The sequence below is a fragment of the Phaethon aethereus genome (genome assembly GCF_964289735.1).
Source record: "Phaethon aethereus genome assembly, chromosome: 4".
NCBI classification, from domain to species: Eukaryota; Metazoa; Chordata; class Aves; order Phaethontiformes; family Phaethontidae; genus Phaethon; species Phaethon aethereus.
In genome coordinates, this window is record NC_138578.1 from 45401293 (window position 1) to 45426517 (window position 25225).

Here is a 25225-nt window from a genome sequence, read left to right on the forward strand (position 1 = left end):
ATTTGGAAAACTGTATTAAAAAGAAACAGTGGCTTTGAAGATTCAAAATATTAAAGCTCCATAATTTAAAAGTGACAATGTTGTTTTAATCGCCTTTTAGTTTAAATTTAGTGTACAATTTTGTAGTTAAACAGTGAAAGATCTCATCTTACTTTATGAAAGCAGCATTTTAGCCCTATATATATATAAAGCCAAAGCACTACCATCTTCTGAGTGTGTGATCATTTGAACCAATGTAGACTATTGTTGGTGGGAAAAGGGAAAAATACATACAAAGAACCTGAAAATTGATCTGACTGATCAATTGCTACCACTGTCCAAACGAGCACACACGTTGGCATCTCTGTGGGGAGGGCCACTGTATGGTTCAGCAGCACGTCCACTGAGAGGACTCTGACTCGTGACGGAGCTGACTATTCATGTCCCACTTTTCCTGCACCATGTCCTACAGTTCGCTGCACAGTCAAGACTTCTGTCAGTGCTGTGGGAATTACTGCTTAAGTAAGGACTAGAGCATTTATCAACAAAATGAAGATCTCCATTACGTAACTGGAGAGAGGAAAACTGATTTCAGTATGGTGAAAGTATCCAAAATAAACCAAAGCTCTGAGGAAGGTAATAGAAGCACTTTTAAATACTAGAACAATTTCTACAGCTGCCATCCCAGGGAAAAAGCTCAAAGAAATTTTATGTTAAAAATAAAAAATACTGGCACCCCCCTCCAAACTTCCTATTTTCTAGGAAATTGTATCAGATGTCTTCAAAGGATGTTCCAGCATGTTAATGTATGTTTTGTGCTGGGTGGCCCAACACTGAGGACAGTACTCCAGTGCATTCTCACAAGTGCCATAAAGAAGATAAGAATTATTTCCAAAAGTGCTGGCATGTTACACCCTTACTAACGTAACACAGCCCAAGATGGAGCTGGCCCCCACTGCTGCAAGGGCACTGTTCAACTTACCTGTCAGGAACCCCTGCGTCCTTTTGTACAAAGCTCCTTTCTAACCAACTTTGTCTCTGCTCAGTGTCGTGTCCTGTCAGCCCGTTTCTCCAGCTTGTTGAAGTCCCTCTGCATCTGGAGGGACCTCTAGCATGTCAGTCACTCCCCTACTTGCTATGTGTGTCCTCCATCCCATTGTCCCAGGTCATTAATAAAAGACATTAAGCAAAACTGGCCCAAGAATTGATCCCTAAGGAAGATCACTTGTAACTGGCTATGAGCTGGACTTCATCTACAACCCTTTGATCACAGCCCTTTGAATATGACAGTGCAGACAGTTTTCCATCCACCTCATCAACCACGTATCCACCCTACATCCCAGTAATTTGACTACAAAGACACTATACAACATCCACTGCTATTCCCTTGAGCCCAGAGCCACTTACTTCTTCAAAGAGTATCAGTGACAAGTTATAATATCTCTACTGTAGGTTTAATGATTCATCCAAGAAGAACTAAGGAACTCAGCAGATTCTTTCAGTAATAAGGAGTAGCAGAGGAGAGTATTTATCAACATGTTCATGGTATTTATCAATAACATGTTAATGGTGGAAGTGCTATTTATTAAATTTAAATTTACTTCATAACTTTGATACACTACCCAAGGATTGTAGACTGTAGCCACACAGCAGTCATCAAACATCATGAAATGCTGGGAAAAATTCAGAAGACTGTACATGTGACCCAATTAATTTTATCACCCGTACAGTTCTAACGGTACTCTCCAGCCATGTTTAGGTAAGCAAGACAAAGGCAACCGAAGGAGCCCAGCTGCTCGCTGCCTTCGCTTGTCATTCTGAGGCTTAGCACTGTAGCTGTGGTGAAACATGACTGTCCCAAGCTCTGACTGTCCTGCTCTTCTGCTTTTTAAGAAAATAAAAACCAACAACAAAAATGCTCCTGTGGATCCTCTTCCCTCTTTTGCATTCTCATTTTCATGTGCATATTAACAATGGCATTAACCTTCTGTCTATTTATGCTAATACTGGGTTCCACCATTATTTCTGTTAGTCTGATGTTACTCTTGATAGCCTTTGAAGCTGTCGGTCTGGTGACTGGTAACTGTGCCTGATAATAGTAGTCTGTAAAATCAACCTCCCTGTCTTGAAGTTTTTTAATTCTGAAGCAAAAAAAGTGTTCACAAATTGATTACATTAAAAAAATCACTCAATATTACTTACTTCATTTCTACAGTTCTATAACATATAATTAGTTTCATGTTGAAAGCAGGAAAACCAATAAACAATCATCTTAGCTTGACCAAAGCTATAGGGTCAAGCTGAAGGGAATCAAGCAGCAGTTGATATCCAGGCCTATGAGCTCAACCTACTACGTTAAAGCTTCTCAAACGCTTCTTCCAGAGCCAAATTTCACTCTTAAAACATATTTTTCATTCTTGCCAAATCGGAAGAAGATATGAAAGATACTGAGTAACAGGGCAGTGCTAGTGATGAACAGCGACAAAACCGCCTGTAGGCATCCCCAGCTCACCCTCTGCAAGTTAGCATCCCGCAGGTGTCCTGCACCGGCGCTTCTGCTGCTCTCGCCTCACGGTGAATTGTTCCCTCCATCAGCTCCCGGGCGAGGTTCATCTTCTGTTTTGCAAAAACTTTATACAACAGGAAGAAAAGTTTTGGGCATGAGCAGGTGTGAAGAAGATTGCCTGTACAGTTTTGTTATCCAAACTGAGATTTCTTGTTGCCCAAAATACCCCTTTAATTCACACAGACAGGCTTGCAGTACTAAGACTAAATTCGTACAAATTCAAAAATATGCCAAATATTCCCAAAAGCAACTGCTTACCGTGGGCGTATGCGCTTTTCACATCTCATTCTAGTGGAGTGGGAACTCAAAATGACAGAGTTTAGGCCGGCCCCGCCCCACTCTGCCCCAACGGCCGCCCCAACGGTCGGTCCGCGCGCCGCCGCCGCGGGGCCCCCACCAGCCGCAGCCGGGGCCAGCTGCCGAGCCCAGCGGGCGGCGGGCGCCCCTTCCCGCAGGCGCGGGTCGGGATGCCCGCGGGGTAACAGCGCGACGAGATGTCCCGTTGGAGAAGTCCCTGCCGAGACAGGGGCCGCTGGCACCGGCTCCCGCTCCCCGGCCCCCCGCCCAGGCGCAGCGCAGCTGCGGTAGTGCCTGGGGCAGAGGGAGAGGCTGCGGGTGAAGCCATGGCGGCGCCAACCCCCGCCTCCCTCGCCGCCGAGGCCCGCTCGCCGCTTCCCGGCAGAATTGAGATATTACACTACTTTTTTTTTTTCTTTCTCCTGAAAATGTCTTGCGATACTTTTTTGCTGGTAACAGTAATTCATGTAAGAGATACTTCAGCCAGTAAAGAAGTCTCCTTCTAAACTTGGGTGTGCTGTAAGTAGTCTTTAATAGTGCTCTGACACAGTTCAATGTTTGTTTCCAATCCAGGCTCCTAGTATTTTAATACATTACTTAACATCTATTTCGTACAAAGAATTCAGCCCATCAGAGCTCCATTGTAACGGCTCCCCCCTCCAATGAGAACACGACCAAGCCTCTTTCCTTTCATTTCTGGCTAAACAAGGGATCAATTTTTTGGAATGAATTTTACCAAACACCTGTGTCTGGTACTTCATTACTATGTATTTTTGGTATGTGGCATTAGCGTGGTCTGATCTGCCAGAGACCTGTTCCACTCCCGAGGCCAGCCAAGGCAACGGCAGCCATTCCCTGCTCTGTTTGTTCCTGTTACATAGTAACAGAAGTGATGCCCATCCAGCTTGGCGCAGCTTGCCAAAGTGACTCTGTTTTCTTGTAATTATCTAGGAGCAAAAGATTTAAGATTATGAGATGCATCTTGCCCGAGATTGAAGTAATATTACTGTAATGTAAACTAGTTCTGTGTTACTCTTCCAGCCAGTCTACCATTCTATAGAATTAAAGTAGTACCAAATACACATGAACTCTTAAAATGGTCTTGTTTGCTCTTTGAGTGACAGCAAGGATCCGTGGGAATAGACCTTGCAAATGCCACAAGAGCATGAACACACCTATTTGCAATGAGATGGCTTGGACTTTGATGTGACTCCCAGCAAAACTTCTAACATCACTGAGTTTTGTCTTGAACAGGTGCTTTGCAGGAGAGCTGTGCTTGCTGAAAACTGATCTTACTGTATAGAGCATGAGAGCGCTTTTTTTTTTAATGACACTTTTCCCCAGTGGAATTTGAAAAGCACTGTGCACACCTGAAGGTGAGGGTCTAAATGATCTCACTGTACATAGAAAAGTTCAACAGTGTCATGGCTTGCTTGGCACTTCCTTGTTTCTTGAAGTAATACACAGTAATGGTATTATATATAAAAACCACAAATTACTAGTTTCTGGATGAAAACCAAAACCACCCAACTTGCTCCATGACAGAATACGTACATTATGGACTCCTAAGCAGTTCCTCTTACTTGCATCTGACTTCTCCTTTACAGGGACTCCAGAAGAGGTCCTCACTAGAGTTTTTGCAGGGAACAGAAGCAAATTAAGATTACTTTTAACAAGGGCAAGTATCAGAGACCTGCATTTTTATTAGGTGGATACAATTTAACAACTGAGTAATCATTCTTCTTTGCAAAAACTTCCTCTATAGTTAGTTCCTCACTTAGCATCTTTCCAGTGGGAACATAAATACTGAAAGGAATCACTGAAAAGGAATGGAAGAGAGTGAATCACCAAGGGCAAGTGGTAAATTTTCACGTGTCTTGTGCTTTGGTTTGCAGGAATTGAGTACCTGAGGAAGTAACTGAGTCACTGAGGAAGTAATCTGTTCTCAGAGGAAGACCAAATGAAAAGACTGAGAGAAGGAGCGCTGTATTTCAATGAAGTAGTCATACCACCTTTTTTGACACAACTGCCCGTCGTCACCATGCAAGGACATGAGTGAGGCAGAAATCCTTTGGGCTTTCTAATGTCTCTTGGGGGTGTCAGCATTCCTTCTCTCACTAGAGAGCTGAACAATGAAATTTCAACCCGATCACAGAAATGTCTGCTAGAGCATTCTGGGATTCTGCAACATGATTTTTGGAGCTGGGTAATTGTTTATAAACTAGACAGCAAGAGAAATAATGTCCTTTTCAGAGCAATACCTGCCCTGATACAGAGAACTGATGTATTTCTGGAGCCTTGCATCCACCTCCTGACCGTGAGCTTGAAGATTCAGTATCCACATGGACACGATATGCCTTCAGAAACCTCACAGATACTGTACAATAATATATACCTTTCTCTGAGGCAAATAATTATTTGATGTGCCCATGAGTTATGATACAGCATTGTTATGAAAAGGAAGGAACCCAGATAATTGTTTTACAAGAGATCAGAAGTATCTCAGCATTAAAGCTTTTGAGGAATATTCCTCTAGAATTTTTGAAGTTACCAATTGTACTAATAAACAGAATCTATAAACTGGGTATGGCTGAAAAAATTGATTATGTTCACAGCAGCATAATTCTAATTCACAGCACAAGCAGTGAGGAAGAATAAAGGAAGTTTCACACTGCCATTAATGAATTGTCTGTGTAAAGAAAAAGAAGAAAAATTGACATCTATTTGTTTTATTTTTAATCAATGTGTAGAGTGCACCTATCACCAAGTATTTTTAGGTACACAAACAACAGAAATTTAAAAACACAGAAAATAATGACTCCAAATGGACAAGCTTAACAAATAATAATGAAGAAATTCTTTGTGGTTCAGGTGTGTCAAACAGATTTTAAAAGTATAAATACAATTAAAATTAACAGCACTAAAGCTACTTAGTAAGTGTTAAGCTAAAGCTAGACAATCATTTCCCAGAGTATCAGCACACTTATTCAATTCAGCCTAATTAGCACCTTGGTACCAGTTGCTGAATGGCTCCCAATTATTATTATTATTATATACCAACACCAGGTGTCAAAGAGATTTTTTTTAAGTAATATGCAAAAGGCTTTTTTTCCGCCCAGCAGTTCTTTAGATGAAACATACAATAAACAGAAAGAAGAAAAAGTACTTGTTATTCAAGTTTCTAAAGGTTCATTACTATGTTATCTATACTGTAAGAAATTCTTCAGTATTGTTGGCAACTGGAGTTGTGGGACAAGATGCAGTCTAGCTCTTCCTATGTAATTTCGGATACACAGTCGGCAGAGCTGACAAAGAGAAGATGGTGTGGCTGCAAAGAAAAAAAAAAGGAGTTTAATTGTACAACTATAAAAGCCAGGACTTTGATTTACAACAGTCTTGCACAATAATGACATTTCAAAAAAAAAAAAGTTCGCACTTTGCAAATTTGTCCTTTTCCTTCCTTTTCATTCATAGCCCTTTTGTCCTCAAAGATAAAGACTGGGACTGCTGAAACCTTCTTAATAATCAGGGATATATTCAAAAAAGCAAGGTCAGGTCAGCAACTAATTTCTGTTTTTACATTAAAAACCTGCTCCCAGAAAATATATGATGTCAACAACTTTAAAAACTGTGGTTTTGGTTTGTTGTTTTTTTTATTCATAGAACAGGTGAAATACATGCTACAGCACTACAAGCTGCACTACGAATACATCACTGCAACAAGAATAATCAGGCCAAATACCCTGAGATCCTGGACCATGTCTTACTAGCTCACGATAATGCCTTTTTCCCTCTAAGCCCCCCTTGGGATGAACACATTGCTGTGTCTCTCTGGCCAATAAAACCATCCGTGTTTCATGACAATTCTTTTTTTTCTTTTCTTTTTTTTTTTTTTTGACATCTTTGCTGTGGATTTTAAAATCCTACTAGCCTTGGTAATTTTGTGATAACCAACTGGTTTTAGAGGTTCTTTTTAACAGCATTCAGACTACAGAGATGTTTTCTGGAAGAAAACATTTAATCAATGCTACTTGTCAGTTCACCTTTAAAGAGGTTATTGTTTCTCTGCTTATTTCCCACCTCTGTCTTGTGGCTTACTTTTACACCGTTCAGGTCAGTCTGAACAAATCCAGTTCCCTTTGGGATATAATCTCTCTCTCAGGCAACAGACCTTTAAGAGTTTTAAGGGACTTTTAAGTGTCGACTCTTATTTCTCAGGTACTTATAATTCAGTAAAGTAAATTTAGAAAATGAGACTTACTATACTTTTTGCCTACAATCAAAATAAAATGCTTTATATACACTTAAAAATATATTTTTAAAAATATTGGGACAGCTGGCCAAAACGAAATATATTTTTAATCTGATTTCTTTTTAACAAGGTCTGTAACAGCCAATACAAATGTAGCTTTAATGTGTAATTGTGTAAACACCCAATAAACATAAGATGATACATTTTCAGCTTGTATAAATTCTGATGCTGCTTGGTCAACAGATCTGGCCTGAGATTAAATATTATTGGGTATTTTTATAGGTAGAAAGGAATTTAACTGAATGTTAACATATTCATTTCATAAAGCACAATGTTAGCTTCTATAACATGGGTTGTTGGGGTTTTTTTGGGGGATGGGTTGTTTTTTTTTTAAGAATACAAGTTATAGTTGCAAAAACATGCATGTAAAACTCACCTTCATGGAGGAGCAGCACTCTCTCCACTAAACTACTTGGAGCAGCTAAGTCAACAGGCCTCTCAAAATCTGTATTTTTGGCATTTATGTCTGCTCCAAATTCAAGGAGTAAGTTTACGATCTCTGTACTAGAATGCTGCGCAGCAGCATGGAGTGGAGTTTCCAAGTGTTTTCCCTTCTGCACGTTGGCACCTGGTGGGTAGATGCACATAAAGAGGCATAAGAAGAAATTAATTAAAATTCTTATTGAGTAAAAATGATGTTGCAAAACAAAAAACCCCACTGTCCTAGAATGCCACAGTGAATTTAGCTACTATATTAATTTTATTGCATAGTACTATAGCTAATCATACCAGTCGGGTTTTTTGAACACAGACACTTATCCTAGATTTTATTACCCAAGCACAACTAGATTTTAAAGGAGGAAAAGACAAATCAAAAGGTGAGCATCATTGTTGCCTTAATTATAAAAAAGTACATTTTAAGAAAATTTGCACTACATAAAAATATAGTTTCCTTATTTAAGTCTTTAAAAAGAATCACTAAACTGAAGTTTAGTATTTACATTTTGGTAACTAATTATTACACCTTTGTATTAATAAGGAATTGCTAATGTATTTGAAATTAAAATGGACTAAATTAGTTCGCAATAATGTGTTTGTATTCAAGAAAAAAATTATTCATACAAGAGTTAAACAAAACAAGCTAGTATGGAAGAATTTGCTTTATAGGCAAGCTGTTAGTCCCCCTAAAACTGGGTTTGCCCCAACAGTTTTCTAGACTATTCTAAACAGAAGAAAAACACAGCCTTCTTAAGAGAGTTTTACTCATCTTGTGAAACCAAAAATTGGCTTCTGTACCAACTTTTCTCCCTGATTTAACACTTTTTGCCTTGTTAATTCCCATTTGAGTAAAATAATTTAATAATACCACAGGCCTAGCAATTAGATTTGAAGTCTGAGTACCTCACTGTTCTCAGTATTAACAATTTGAGAATACCTCCACAGTACCATTTTCTTGCCTATTTCATTGTTTATTTGCTTTACAACTTCTAATACATTTTAATAAGCTGATAAAATATGAACAAAATCAGATTGACATAAGTTGTTACTTATATTCTCAATTTACATGCCCTTTTCTACTTCAGGGCACCAACGAATGTAGAATATGCCCTTCTGTTACTGCTTTTAACGAATGGTAGAATTTGAAACCCAAAATATGCTAATTATACTTCTGCGGTTCTTAAACACAAAAATCGTGACATAGGATAGTTAATCATACAAGGAGACTGACTCAACGAGAACCTATTTAACTGCTTGCTTAAGTTCTAAATGAAGTGCAATTAACTAGAAAAACAATTCTGGTGAAATGATGGCAAGTCTGTAATTATTCATGTATACATTTTCATTCATTGTGCTGCAGAACACAAAAGCCCTGTGTGTCACTACCTGAAACACAGCAAATGATCCTTTAGCTATGCTGATGGTGTCTCTGGACTTGTGCTGAAACAGAGTCTGCTTCCAACATCTCTTTCCCATTGATTAAATAAATAATGTGAAATTTAGGATCAAATGCCTTTTACCTTACCTCTTCTCCCTGCAACTCAGCCTCTATGTCTTGTAAAAAGACCAATCAGAACACGCTGAAGAATGAAAAAGAGTGGGACTACACTGCTAAAAAAGTTTCTCTGAAAGCTCAATGATTGCTATATAAAATTGCTTTCTCAATGCTGATATTTTACCTTTGTTTTTCCTACAGAAAATGAACATCTACAAAGCTGTAGTAGGTGCTAAAAACTTTGAACATCCATTCTTATTGGTCTTCCTTCCTTTTTCCCTCATATGCTTGCTATGCCACAAAAAAATGAAAGACATGGTAAGTTATTGTAAGAAAACATGCATCACATAATAAACTCAGAATTAGAGCCCTGCAGGCAAGGCTGCTCATTTCACTCACTGAGCACAGTTCACTTCAAAGGTGAGTAGGGTATGCTTATTTTACAAACTAGTAATATTTTTACTTAAATCATGACATACCTGCATAAAGAAGCTTTCGAATACAATGGATCTGCTGTGAAACACATGCTACATACAGAGGTGTTCCTAAATGAGGAAGATCTTGGTCAACATCTATACCCCAGGATATCAGCACCTCAAGACATTCGCTGTGACCTGTCCATACAAAGCATGACAGAATTTGCTCGACTTCAGTAAGCTGTCTCATAGACAAAACCGGACACATTTCTTAACACTATTACTGAGACATTCATCAACTGTTCCATGTTTGTTCAGCAGGTAATTTCTTACCTCTGCTGGCTGCTTCATGAGTTGGTGATGGCAGACAGGACTCCCACTGAGCTTTGGCACCATACTCTAACAGGAGCTCAGCACACGCTGCACTGCCTCTTGAACATGCATTAAATAAAGGTGTCACTCCATCAATTGTGGTAGCATTTACCTAGAAGATATAAAATCTATTTAAGAACAGAATTGAAAGAAAGGCAAATTTTTAAACAGGACATAGGTAGAAATTGCATTAAAATAACAAAAAAATTACCATTTAGAATAGTGTAGCTTAACTGATCAGACCCTGTGCTACTCTCTTCCTCTCACCACACCCCTCAGTTGAAATTACTTTATTATTCTTATTAAATTATGTTGAATAAACCAAAATACACCTGGAATACTAAAAAGCACACATTAACATCTGGGCAGTAAATAATTTTCAAAAGTCATTGCACTTAGCTTGTTTCATTGATACAGAAAATCTACACTGTGTAGTAATGGGATAATGGGGACCTTCTCTCCACAGCCCTCTCGAGAATGCAAACTCCATATGGAATGTGAGACTTATTTTCCATTTTCTTCTGCGGTTTTAATCTCCAGGTTGGAGTGGTATTTCACAGGACAGACACAAAGTTAGTAGTACAGGCTCGCCGCTTTTATGCCAAACTTGCCACCTCACTGGTTAACTGAATACTCCCAGTGTGAAAGAATGAGGAGGGAAACCAGGCAAATTTGTGAGGGCTAATAATACTAAAGCAAGTGTCCTGGTTTCAGCCGGGATAGAGTTAATTTTCTTCACAGAAGCTAGTGTGAGGCTGTGTTTTGGATTTGGGATGAGAAAATGTTGATAAGGTGCTGATGTTTTGGGTTGTTGCTGAGCAGTCAAGGACAGCCCAGCTTCTCGTGCTGGCCTGCCAGCGAGCAGGCTGGGGGTGCACGGGGAGCTGGGGGGGGACACGGCCAGGACAGCTGACCCAGGCTGGCCAAAGGCATATTCCATACCATATGATGTCATGCTCAGTATATAAAACTGGGACCAAGAAGAAGGAGGAAGGGGTGGAGGGACGTTGGGAGTGATGGCGTCTGTCTTCCCAAGAAACCATTACACGTGATGCAGCCCTGCTTCCCTGGAGATGGCTGAACCCCTGCCTGCCCATGGGGAGTGGTGAATGAATTCCTTGTTTTGCTTTGCTTGTGTGCGCAGCTTTTGCTCTACTTATTAAACTGTCTTTACCTCAACCCACGAGTTTCCTCACTTTTACTCTTCCGATTCTCTCCCTGTCCCACCATGGGGGAGTGAGCAAGAGGCTGCATGGGGCGTAGTTGCCGGCTGGGTCTAAACCACGACAGGAAGGAGCACAGGTATTAGGACAGGGCTCCTTCCAGGACTCTGGCCTATCCTCTTCCCTGCAACTCTAAACCCACCAATTAGAAGTACTAAAAAAAATTCAGATAGAAAAATTAAATTTGTTCTTACAGTATTGTCTATAGTATCTCTAATTTTGTATCTTTAGAATTCTTGTGCTAGCTGAAGTGGAGAGGAATTGTTTTTTGAAACATCTATGTATTTTTTCCTTTTTCTTTTTATGTAATAACATAGACATATTCACAGAATCAGAGAATCATGAAGGTTGGAAAAGACCTTTATGATTATCAAGTCCAACACCATCAACCCAACATCACCGTGCCCACTAAACCCTGTCCTGAAGTGCCACGTCCACACATTTTTCGAACACTTCCAGTGATGGTGACTCCACCACCTCCCTGGGCAGCCTGTTGCAATGTTTGACCACCTCTCAGTAACCGTATTCTAACATGGTTCTCAAAACTGAATTGAAAGGACAATAAATCCAAAATAAATTCCATCACAAAGATCAGAGACTTGGGAAACTATGCATTTGAACTCTGATGTCAGCAGAGATTGTAGTGAAAGTGGTCTGTAAAGTCCCATTTTTGTTTTGGGATAACAGACAGACACCCTGTGGCAGTAGTACACAAAAGAGACAGTACGTTTTTGTACTCAGACCAAACAAACTTAAGAGCACACAGGTGCAGTGTAACAAAAGAAGTTCTGGAGATTAAAAGAACAGTCTTCTGCAAGCCACTCAATGCAAGAGGAAAGCAGTAAAGGAGAGGGACACATTCCACATTTTAAAAGAGAAATAATGTAATGAAATTCAGAGAAGAAATAAGGCTGGTGACATACTACTAGCAGATTCTCTCCAATTCATTACTCTGTCTCAGTGTCTGCCCGGCTCCCATCTATTTTCCCTGTTACTGTTCTTCTGTTTGATATCTACTCTTACACATAATTTTGTGGTTTGGTTGTTGTTTTCTTTTAGCCTAACATCTCTCTAATGATGTTTCTTTGACCCACCACTTTGCTAGCTGTCAGAGGGCAGCTTATTGTAATTAAATGAGATCATCACAATCAATAGAGTGAGTAGAGAGAAATACCAATTTAGAAGAAAAAAAAAAAAGAATCAAGGAATATATCCTTCTCAGTTAAACCAAGGTCAGCACTGGACTTCATGTACAAAAAACCAATTCCTTACATTTGCTCCTGCTTCAAGAAGGATTCTTGCACATCCTACATGATCTCCCAGGCAGGCTTCATGAAGTGGAGTTACTTGGTCAATTGTTAGTGTGTCTACATTGTACCCCTAAACAAGACATGAATGACATATAAAGATCATACAAAAGCAGTTAAGAGTCATTTCCTCACATTACTCTTCAAATGAATAGTTTACCATACTCTAAACTGGCTTAAAACTCTGCTTGCAATAAATAAATCTTCAATGAGCATAAAAAGGATTGTTCATTAATCAATGTGTATAAAAGAATAAAAGTAAGTTGTCAGCTCTTCTTTTTTTTAAAAAAATCAGAAATAGGAATAGGATATAGAGGATACAAAGAAGATGGAAACAGACTGTTGCGATGCACAGTGATAGGACAAAAGGCAACAGATACAAGCTGGAACATGGTGAATTCCAATTAGTTATGTGGAAAAAAATTTCACTCTGGGGACAGTGAAGCCCTGCAACAAGGATCCAGAGAGGCTGGTCCATCTCCACTCTTGGTGATCTTTAAAACTCAACAAGGCGCTGAATCTAAACTGTCCTGTGATTCTATGATTCTCTGACTTAAGGTCTGAAAGATATAAAGCCATGAATTTTAGCACAGAAAATACTTCTTGGATTGATAAAATCACCAAGCCTTTGAAATTTTCTGCAGTAGATGTTGTTTGATTCTTAAGAACTAATAATTGCATCTATTGGCTTTCTTCAAGTGTATTCTACAGTATAATTTTTCCATATTGTAGTAGCTAATATGACAATGTTAATATTGAAATTTAGCAGTTTACAGTCTCCCCCTTTGCTATTAACAAAATATTTTTATTTAAAATCACAACTATGCAAAAACCAGAACCTTTCAGTGATTTTTCCCCTCAACAAGTATCTTCCTGACTAGCTCTATTTACCTGAGTACTCCATTGACTTACACCATGTAAGAGGGGAAGACTGAGATACGTTTAGATGCAGCTTTAGTAAAAATTGGGGGAGGAGAAGTTTTAAAACATACAGAGGAAATATTTTAAATATTAACTTATACCTTACCATATAAAAAATTCCTAAATGTGTATTGCTCTGAAAAATTCAAGTGAAAAAAGCAAAGCAAAGCATACTAAATCTGCATTAATAATCTATGCTGAGAAATTAAGTAACATTAAAAATGAAAGCAATTTTAAGAACACAGTCTTCACCTGTGACAATAAAGTCTTTAGAGAAAGAAGACGTCCTTGACTGGCTGCCTCATGCAGAGGTGAGCGATCTGCCCAAGAACCTATATAATAACAACATTTATTGAGTAAACCATATGAATTAGAAGGATTTTGGAATGCATAGAGCAAAGCAGCAAATATAATGCACAGAATGAAATCAACTGTCCTATGAAATTAATTTTTCCTCTTTAGAGACTATTTCAAATGATCAGTTTCTAGACAATAAAAACTACTCTATTATTAACTGTAAGCATCTCTAATAAATGATTATGTGGTACAGAGAATAAAATATTGATATACTTCTTTCAGTAATCTGATTTAATAAATTGATCAATTGCCATATATATAAATATAACTTATTTTTGCAGCTGGTATATAGAAATTTATAGACTTCAACAAATTGATATTTGAACTTAAACTAGATATAAACCTGCCTGAAAAAGTCCTGAAAAAGCTGATGTATGTGAAAATCAATATGGAAATCCTTGTGTATGATGACATCGATCTGCAGGTACTACACAAGTGCAAGGAGAAAAAATACAGTGGCAATCACACTAAAAAAAACCTGCTATAGTAGAAATGCGATATTAAGTCTAAGTTCTCATTCTAATAGGCTATTAGGGCTAAAAATAGTTAGATATGCTTAATGTAAAGACTTGGCATTTATTTTGCTTTATTTATCCCCTCAAAAAAGAATGGGAAAAAAACCCCCAAGAGAAACCCAGCAACAACCCTGCCTTCACACACATACCCCGCCTCAACTCCCAGCCCAGGTCCCAGAGTCATCATGTGGCTCCCGATGAAGAACCTGCCCTTTCCTCTAGAAGACTGGCCACTGACAGGTCCCTTCGAGCCAGACAGGCATAGCTGATACCAATTTATTGTGTGAATTTTGCAAGTCAAGTTTTGAGAGATTGTGCAAGGAAGAACCATCTTAAAATATATTACGAACTACCGGTATTTATTCCTGCAAGAAGAAAATCACTGGAATTGTAAAATGCTAATACAATCACTCATGTGAGTTACGTCAAGCCCCCCAAAATCTCTGAAGAAATGTAGAGAGAATTAGCTAAGTATGATGAATTGGTAACAACAGCAGATGAATCTCCAATGCATAAACGTGTTTGACTTTGTCTGTTGCGATGGACTGGGACTGCCTGCAAAGCCAGTTACTGCATTTCAGTGACAAGGCAATGGATTTTAAATGGGAAGGCTATTGCTCAATCACTGTCCATCATCAGTCCAAACTCAAGAAACTGTGTTTCTGTTTCCTATTGGACCTCTTCTGTCCATTAGCCGATTTCAGAAAGTACACTTTTGCTTACAATAAAAAAACCCATCAAATCACATGAAGAATGAATGAAAAGATTAAGACTGCTCAACCTGAAAAGAAATCAGGACATAGTTAAAAACATATGAAATAGTGTACAATAGGGAAATTGAGATAAAACCTCTATTTTCCTAGAGGTGGTAGTGAATGAAACTAAAACATACTCAGAGGTAAGATTGTATCTTCTCACAGAACATAGAGCTACGCTGTGGAACTCAGCGGCGCTGCATGCTATCGAGACCAAGAATTTAGCAAAACAAAAGCACAGATGAGTATTTAAATTACTGTAAGACTATATAAAGCTGATCACAGAAGTTGAAAAATATAGGAGATTAAAGCTCTGTAATACTGATCTTAAAAATGCATGGAGATTTCTATTATGTCAGAGTATCCAGTATCTGTGAAACTCTTCGTATTCTTTCATCTGTGGGAGGAGAGGGACCATAGGCAGGGTCCATCCTCCAATACTCTTTCAGAATTATTTGCACTAAGCTCTGATCATCTGTGTGTACACATGTATGTACATGCACACACATCGTTCCCTATGCTTTTTACTTTAGGTTTATTAAATGTAATATTTTGCAATTCTTACTGCTAGTCAGAATAACAGCTAAAAAAAAAACCATACACAAAGTGATTATGATTTTAAGGCCTATTATATTACAAAAACTGAGCTCAGGAATCTTGAATTGACTGGATTTTTACAAAACATCAGTATTTTCTTTGTCATCCCAATAAGCTCAAATATATTTATCCTATTTGTAGGTTGGACGTGTACAATCACTATGAGAATTTTGACCAATGTTTTCCTTCTGTGGTAGTATCTGAACCAGCACTCAAGTCATTCCAATTCAAATTAATTAGATCCATTAAGTTCTCCCGCTGGCAGCTGCAAAGAATTCCTCAAAAATAATTAGAATTTATACTGAGAGACTACTTTTGAAATTTTGTCCCTCTGTCTCTATAGATGAGAACTTCCCCCTCTTGACAGTTTACCCTACTCCTAAATTAACAGCAAAAAAAAAAAAAAAAAGACACTTAATTACTACATAGAAAAACATCTAATAGAATTGTAAGTGTCATGAAGTTTTTATGCCCATTAAATACACTCACACTTTGGACATTTTTGTAGCCATGTGTAACTCTAAATGGAACAAAGATGCAGGTAGGATCTTGGCAACATTTTTTCCACCCTTCTTTCCTTCACCTCCTTCCCTCTTGCTCAGAGTGCCTGTTAATGTAATTACTCCAGTGACATTTGAGAATCAAATGATGCCAGATCCCACTGTGAGCTCTGTTTTGCACCTAGACCCACCTTATATCCCTGTCTTCATGTAGAGACATCCAGCAGCTAGCAGTTTCTGCTAAATCCATTAAATACAAAATGCTTGTGTCACCTCTACTAGAAATAAAATCTATAAGCAAAATGCTGCAGAAATATTTTGTGCAAACCAAGTTTGGAAAAAAAAACTTTCACATTTCAACTGATTTATTGAGAAACATAGTAATTCATCATTAAATACCACAGGGACAAGAATATGTTAAAAGTAAATATGTATCAAAAATAAATGTAAAGTGTCTTAAAGTAAATTCTTTGTCTAGAGTGCTGCCTTCTGCTAATCTACAAACTTGCTATGTCTCTCACTTAGAAAAAAACATTGACAAGAATATAAACAAGGACATTTTCGCATTCACGGTTGTCTGTAACAGCAGTATTAACAAACATAGTCTATTCCAAAACTGTTAATGCATTAATTCCCTACTGATGTCGTCTCTGACAGATGCCGAATACAAAGTATCTCTAACTATATTTAGAAGCCACAATTAGTTCCAAGTTCTCCGGTGTATACTTTACCACGAAGGGCAGCCTACATTGCTTTGTAAACACTAACAAGAAAGAATAAATATATCCGCTGTATTAACAGGCGAAGTTGAAAACAAAATTACAAAGTATCATACAATACCTAAATCTCCATCTCCCCATGGCACTTCCAGCCAACTGCAATTATAAATCCTACTCATTTCTTTCAATCTGGAAAATAAAAAAAAAATTTAAAAAATATGTTCTTGCTAGTTGGGCCTGTTCTTAATACACTCCAGCTATGTTTGGACGGAGATCAGCAGCTCACTGTAACATGAACTTTCACCCTTCAGTAAACACAGCTTTGAAAATACGAGCATATACAAGTTGTCAGTTTCGGTTCTTATGCTAAAGGACTGTGGCCCTTTTAGTTCATTTTTCACATTTCTTTTTTTAACATAGCAACTTTTCAAAGTGCCAATATCTGTGCATTTGCCTTCCAAGAGAGATTAACGGGAATTTCAACACAAGAGAAGCTCAGAGTTGAAATCAAGAGCACCTTGAGCTGAATAAGAACTGCAGGACAAACTCCTCCTCTTTTAACCGCATGCAATAAGACACACAGTTTTGTATCCTCAAAAATCAGCATTATTACATAGATTTGTAAGGGAAGCACTGCCAAATGTTCATGTGTTATTTTAATACTTACGCATAACATACTCAGAAAAGAAATAAGCAAAGATATTCTGAACATGTTTCAAATGCTATTTGATCTGTATGCTGAACTGCATTTTTCTTTTAGCAGTTCACTATTGCCTCAATTATCTTCTGAACATTTTCTTTGATTGTTAAATTGGGGTTCGGGTAACTATTGTCAGCAGTGAAAAATCCCCCAAACCAGGGATTTGCAATTCTGACTAGGATCCATTTCTAAGTCATTAATGTTATTTTCTTCATGTTTTCCTACAGACTTCACTCCTCTACCTCTATCTGCAATTACCTGTAAGTCATTCCTGCAATTATGATCATAGTAGTAAAATACTAAGTAAAAATATTTTCGTAAAAGTCATCAACTCTAGTCATCCCATCCTTTTGTTTTTACTTCTAAAACTTTATGTAGTCTTAGGAAAAAAAACCCAAAAAACCCAAAAGCCACAGTACAAAAGGTACATTAAAAAGTTGAGTTTTCAAAACAAGGAGAACTAGAAATGAATGAAATCTTCTCACCAACTTCACTGTGAGAAGATTTATGCCAGGGTGCAGCACTTCAGAAAAATACTGCTCTAAGGGTAAATAGACTGTGTCCCAGTCGTCAGAAGCAGCAGCAGCATCAGAGAAGAACTGAAAATAAAAGCCTGACCCAGTTCATCATGGGGAGATGAGGAACACAGATTATTTGGAAAGTGTTGTAGCGAATATTTCTTTCTACAAAACTAAGGAAAGCTGTGGGTTAAGCTCATCACTGTTACTTTTATTCCTTAGGATGTATTCTGAGTGTTTCTGATTCTGGCAACTGAAGCAACAGACAGGACCGATAACTGTAACAGAAAAACTCTGTAACATTATAGTCCCGAAGCCAATGGACTCGCTTCACTCCAGTTGTTAAAACTGCCTGATACTTTGTATATGTAACGAAGTGCTAACAGATTTTTTTTTTTTTTTTTTACTGTGGCACTATAAAATCACCCATTTGTGTCTAAAGCCCTTGCAGGTCAATGTTTCAAATAATCTTTGTTTTCAATTGACTGAAAATTATACAACCATACATATACACATAAATATATAAACACATACAAAAAAAATGAAACCTTGATTGGTTCGAATCAACATTCTTTCCAGTGTTTATCATCATGCAGACTTTCAAAATTTGGGGATTTCATTCCAAATGCAAATGCCAATGATTTCCTACTCCTGAAAGCCATACAAAACAAATTTATTTTCCCCACACAGTTGTTTATGATACACTCACATTACATGACCACGTTAGCTTTGCCATTCTAGTGTTGTATTCAATGAATGAGTTAGCATTAAATTTATTTTTTACCACCATATCTAGTAGGATCTCTCGCTCTTTAAGATATGCTATCCAAACCATAAACTGACTATAGCATTGTTAATTTTATATTGCCTGTTTAACGGTATTCTCCCAATAACAAAAGAATACTTCAAAACCCTTGCTGACTATTTTTGTAACATCATCCATTCATACCATTCTATAACTAAGGAACACGAAAGACAGTTTTAATGCTGCAATTGTAAACCCAATCTAATAGCTAATTTTTTTCAGAGTATTTAAGCATTAGAGTGTACACTGAAAGCATAGTTTAGTTATGGTCATGAGAACTTTGAACTTCTGAAATTTCAGCCTTAGAAAATAATAACCATGATCAGTCCAGAAACTTTTAGGTTGGATGATTGGTCTTGAAACACATAGGTGCCACAGCAAAGACAAGAACAGAATTTGCTTTTAGGGACATTAAAATGTTAACCCTTTTTTCCTACTATTCACTACATGCCTTCTAACCTTGGCAACACACAGGAAAACATAGGGTGTGTTTTTTTCTGAGTATAAATCTAATGAATTCTCAGAACATCATCCGCCTTGCACATCCAAGGAAGCAGGGGCTTTGTGGAAAAGTCCAGCATGTGCCCGTGTTGTCAAATACAGGGTTATAATGCATTAGAGAGCCAAAGCAGCGTGGCACAGGCAGCATTACTTTTAACTGTTCCTAAATTTTGAGTGCTTTGGCATAGCAATTTGACATACTCCTTACACAGAAACACGAGCCACTAAACTGTATTAAAAACCCTAAAAAACCCCCCACAACGGCAATACCCAAACACAGCTCGCTCAGTTCCCAAGAGAAGCGACATTATGCTACGCGAAGGCAATGGTAATGACGATGGCAGCGGCAGCTGCTGGCTCTGCGCCGGGCCTTGCGCCCACGGGAAGGAGCGTGCCAGCCCCCTTTGCCCGTCACACGAAGGCACAGCGACAACTCCCTTGTCCGCTGCTCATGCACGGTTTTGTTTTTCCCATCTTCTTGAAGGACCAGCAACCGGCTGAATATGTTTCTAGCTGAAAGTAGCTTGCAAACTGTGTGCCACAGCTAGAGTGCCAAGGTGTAAAATCACATCAACCTCTAAATTCAGTAATCTGTTAGACACACATCAGATTTGAGTACGTGGAGCAGCTGGTAGTACTCTTAGGCTGTTATTATTTCCTTGGGCGAGTCACTAAAACAAAGTAAGCGTTTTTCAGTGGCCTAACTAGAAGGTGACAGAAAAGACATATGGACATTCTAAGTTGAGTTCAGACTTTGGAGGTCTTCTGCCTGGAATAATTTTGCTCCTCAAATGTAGTCTCAGCCTTAATCCAGACTGCAAGCAATTTTCCTCAAGCTGTGCTCAGGATTCTCAGCATTTTCCCAGCCTGCCAGAGAGTTGAATGCAGCACTTGGCCTAATCCCTAGCCTTAAAAGCGGTACCCACCTGGGTAGCAAAGCTGGGCCCAGTGTGCTGATTTTTGCCACACCCAGGAGATCTTGGTAAAATTGCCTGGTTGTGGACCCTCAAAAGCCAGTAGGTTGAAGATCTCTTCCTAGCCTGACTCTATCTTTTCGCCCTTCTACCAAATATTATCACGACATATTCCAGCCCCCGCATCACTTTTAGTCCATTTTCCAATCTGCATATTTAATTCCATACTGCATTGCAGTATGACTTTCTCTTCCTTTGCTCTACAAGGGTGCCTGAAGAACAAAGTCAGGTTTGGATGCCTCCATGGGTGGGAACCATGGGAAGAAAAGAGCCTCCTTCAGATTTGAAGAACATATATAGCTAATATCAAGTGAACTGCAACAACCAGAAGCCTCAACTGCAGCAGAAGTCTCTCAGTACTTCAAGAAGTCTGTTAATAAATACATATGTCCAGTTTGGCAAACACAAAGAGGCTGTAAGTAGCCGGACCGTGCTAAAATGGATTCTTGTGATTTTGGAAATTTCAAAACTTGACTAACTGTGGCTATTACTTTATAAGAATGGCAAAAGAGCCTAACGCTGAACCATACCAAGGAGTGGCTACTGCTAACATTGATAAACTTTTGTAAAATTTCTGTTCAGTCTGAGGGAGAATGTCCTAGTTTTTGGGGGGAATTACTGACCTAGCTGAAATGTTCATAAATAAAAGTTACTACAGATCAGGAAATCTTAGCCCAAACAGTGAACAGTATGAGGGTAAAAGACACACTGCATATTAAAACTGATTAACAAATATAACCTTACGGTACCATTGCATTCAAACAGTTACTTGAGAAGCTATGGTAACTGTTGCTTAAGTTCTTGAACATTGCTTAACTCTAAAAATGGCAGTACTGGAAATCAGCAAAGTAGTTTTAAGAATAGCTATATGTTATAGGAATCAAGAGTTATGTTTTACATGGTAAATTCATAATTATTTTTATGCACAATATATCAAATCTCTCCTTCCTGTCTCCTCCTTTCCTTGACTGTTTTAACATCTCCAGTTTTTAATTTGATATCATATTTGATTTACTTATTTTCTTTTTTTGCTTCACTCTAAGTCTTATGATATGATCAATGTTTATTGGAATTACGATCACTCTTTAAAAAAATTCCTATTAGACTCTTGCAATTACTCAAAGTTCCTTGTATTATGAAAAAAATAGGAAAATATGTCACAGACAATAGCAGTCCTAAGCACTTCTTTCATAAAAGAGTTTGTTCCTCATTGCTAAAAACTTCAGTGTCCAGCAAGCTAAATACCTTCTACGTACTTCTCTATGAAAACCCTTACAACTGTATCCTTGCCTTCAGTATCTCAGTACAGCACAAGAATTCTGTCACCCACAGTCGCTCCATTGCCTCCTATTTCAGCTACCTATAAACTTCTCTTTACACAAAGTTATATGTAAAGTTTACTCCTCCCCCTCCTTTCATTCCTCAGTTCCCTGTTGTAAACAATTAGCCTTCAGTATCCAGTTACCTTGTGACAGGACAGCAAAAGTCAGGGTAAGTCAAGCCTTAAACACTTGCATAAAACAAATAGGGTAGATAAACAAGAAAAGGTATTTTAGATCAGCTGATAAGAGTGCAGAAAGAACAAAAATAGCTTCAACGCCCTTGTGTTAACCCATGCAAGACAATAAAGTACCACTAACTTAAACATGCATTTATATTACAGCTAGAAAAAACACCCCCAAAACAGTTTAGAGCTAGAACATCATAAATTGGGTCAGCTCAGCATATTGCAGCACACCGTTTCCGACATGGCTGCTATACTAACCTTGGCTGGTCAGAATACCCCAGCTAGCTTTTCGCTTCGCAGGACACTCCCCTCTACTTTCTAGGCGTCTTTTGGGGAGATTCTGGCTCCTCTGAACAGCCGTGTTTGTTGTCATTATTTGTCTCTCGTGGAAAGCCTGTCTGTCATTGGTGCAGGTAGTCTGGTCTGACGAACATCCGCAAATGGATTTCTACTACCTTTTTTCCTCCTTTCGCTTTTTCACAAAGGATCTTGCTGTACTTACTGTAGAATGGCTACAACACTGAAATCCATTCAGTAACATTTACTAGCTTGGACTAGTGAGTACATAGTGGGGGAAGGGAAGGACTGCTCTAGCATTTGCTATTTTTAAAACAGAGAAAGAATCAGCTTAGCTACAGCGTGAGTCTTAACTATTTAAATGGAAAGAAGGTGTTAATTTTTTAATCATTTAACCAAAAAAGAAACAGATTCTTAAAGCATAACTATTCAATGCTTTGTTGCTTGAATAACAAGCAGCCTAAACCAGAAAAACTAAAACTGTTTTATCAGAATGGCAATTTTTTAATAATAGAAGCAATAATTATTACTGCATCAGGCTTTATTCATATGTAACTTGCAGTTAAAAGAGATTTTGAAATTCAGAAGAATCTATGAAACTATGAAGCACTTCTGGGTTTTTGTGGAGATTTTTGCTTTGGGTTTTTTTGTTTGGTTTTTTGTTTTGTGTGGGTTTTTTGTTTTGCTTTTTTTTTTTAAATAGGGGACAAGGTGTCCTACAGATGTCAACTAGAAACTACATCCTGAATAAATAAAAGCATGGTTTGGGGAAAAAAAAAAAAAAAGATTTCACTGGTTATTTTGTAAGTCTGATCCCATTATGAAAGTAAGGCTGTAGTCTTGTCAGAAGTTGTCATCAATATTTTTTTAAAATATTAACAGGGGCAACCAACTAGTAGTGGATTTTTTTTGTTTGTTACTACATATCATGCTGATACTATACAATAGAAATCTGCAGGGAAAGCAACCCATGAGAAAATTCCAGCATGGATAAAGAGAACCGTGATTTTTCTGTACTAATAACAAGTCAAGTTGCCACCTTTACCTCCCCACCACTTCTTTCTAGTATTTCCTCACTGTCCTCTTCTACTAGTATAAACACTAGCCATTTGTAAATTTTTTAAAGAGAAATTAACATTACTGGGTTTCATTAATATTCCTCCTTTCAGGTACCTAACAAAAATTAATCCCTAAGATATTGAAATAATACATAGGTATTTAATAAAATTTTCTATATACTTTTGTTTTTCTTTAAGAGAAAATCAGAGGCACGATTATAGTTAGGTAGGGGAAGGGGAAAAAGAAGGAGCAGCTGCAAATTTCATCTTGAAATTACTGCACATGAGAACTGCCCTACCGGAATGGCACTACAATCTTTACAGAACAGAAGCAGGTGGGCTACTGCTGTTCCTGCAAGAAGGAACAAAACTGCACCCTCCCAGACATTATGCTCCAAAAGGTGTTTTTCTCAGGTTTTATCTAGCTGAATGAACCAGAATATCTCACAGACTAAAATAAACACTTCTGCATATCCAGCAGACTAAGTTTTGAACAGAGCTTTTCCACAAGTGCTCATTATAAAAGGGAGCATTATCAAAATACCCCTTTAATATTAGAATTACTTGTTAAATTGTAGTGTTTTCTTCAAGTAAGCAAACACTGGAAGATGAATTAACAGAAAACCTTACTAAAGATGTGTATACATGTGTCTGTGTCAGGAAGACATCAGCACTATTCTCCAGGTGAGAAACAATTGATGACAATTTCCATACTTGCCATGGCTCTGAGGCTCATCTCACTTTTACACTTCCCTTCCATTTGGAATGGAATCCCAGAACTTTCAGGAGGTGGTGGTGAGGATCAGGATCAAGTCAAGCATCTGGCACTGCAGGGCAGGGATTGACAGCGGGTTGGGAAGACAAGACCTACATGTTTTTGTAGGAGTTTTGTGGATGAGGTGGTCAGCTGAGAATGAAGCTGGGTCCTTCTAGCGAAGTGGTACAAACCTGGAAGTAGTTCATACAACTTGCCTTCCACAAATATTCCAGTGCCCCTGCCTATTATTTTATTAGTCTCAGAAGTATGACTTGCACGAGCAAGGAAACCAGCAGATACACAGAGAGCTGCCACGGCTTCAAAGAAGAAGACCCTCAGGGAGTCAGTGGCACCTGCTCGCTCTTGTCCAGAGAACTGCACAGGAAGCAATCAGCTACTAATGGAATTAGACTACCCCTAAAATCTGCCACCTTCAAGGAAAGGGTACTAGGAAAAGTATGTCTATTCCACAGACACTTGCCACTCATTATTAGGTAAATTTGAATGCAACGTGTTAAAAAAAAAAAAGGGCATTTTTTCACGCTTTAAAGGCGGCAAAGCTTATCCCATTCAGGGCTCTAGAAGCAACTTCGCACTAAATCCAGATGGGACAACTATTCATCCTCCAAAGGCCATTAAAAAGTTCTGTTGCAACAGTACATAAAAAAAGTGAAAGCTAGACTAACATCAGAATTCAACTGGAAATGTATTAAAAAAAGAATTGAGATGTTGATATAAAGAGGGGATGAACACACAGTTAAAACTGTGGAGCCTGAAGAACTTGCTATTTCACTTCTACCTCTGACATTGAATTGCTCTGTGATCTTCCTCATGTCAGCCATCTGCATACTGGGTTACATTAGCTACCAAATAAAAATCAGGTAATTTAGGTAATAAAACTATTAATATTTGAAACTACTTAGGCTTGGTACTCAGATTCCGTTCCTCAGTTTTCTCCTCTATAGAAGACACTCAAACACTTCAAAAATCCATCAGAAAACCTGTAACAGAAATCTAAGTAGCTATCCAAGTATGCAGAAAATACAGCAAGCCATTACTTGCCCTGCCTTGGTACACAAGCAATTAGGACAGCATTCATATTCCAGTACTTCGCAGAAGCAATGCAGCTACCTGCAAAAAAGCAGCCAGAGGAAGGAGCAGGCACTACAGTCTCAGAGTAAGGAAGCTGGAGGATTTACTGATGGGTTTGGAATTCTGACTCAATTTAGCAGACAAGCTTTAAATAAACCACTACGTTGCATTTCACTAATATTTAGTTTTATTCAACTTTTATAACCCAGGGGAAGAGCTGTTAAAGGAAACTTTGAAGTGATTTTCT

At 38.2% G+C, this 25225-nt stretch overlaps 1 protein-coding gene across 2 annotated transcripts in view; it reads right to left on the minus strand.

Annotated features, from left to right (window-relative positions):
* Positions 1–5962: 5962 nt before the first annotated feature.
* ASB5 (ankyrin repeat and SOCS box containing 5) overlaps positions 5963–25225 on the minus strand; it is a 28635-nt gene continuing 9372 nt past the window's right edge. Inside the window, exons 1-7 of one of the 2 annotated variants that reach the window (XM_081999580.1) lie at positions 16891–17119; positions 13579–13658; positions 12371–12478; positions 9837–9987; positions 9567–9701; positions 7531–7722; positions 5963–6170 (exon numbers count right to left, since the gene is read on the minus strand). In XM_081999580.1, coding sequence (XP_081855706.1) covers positions 6043–6170; positions 7531–7722; positions 9567–9701; positions 9837–9987; positions 12371–12478; positions 13579–13658; positions 16891–16948 — 852 coding nt within the window. In that variant the 5' untranslated portion in view covers positions 16949–17119 and the 3' untranslated portion in view covers positions 5963–6042. Of the gene's footprint in view, positions 6171–7530; positions 7723–9566; positions 9702–9836; positions 9988–12370; positions 12479–13578; positions 13659–16890; positions 17120–25225 lie in introns of those variants that run through there. The other variant, XM_081999579.1, reaches the window with a different exon arrangement.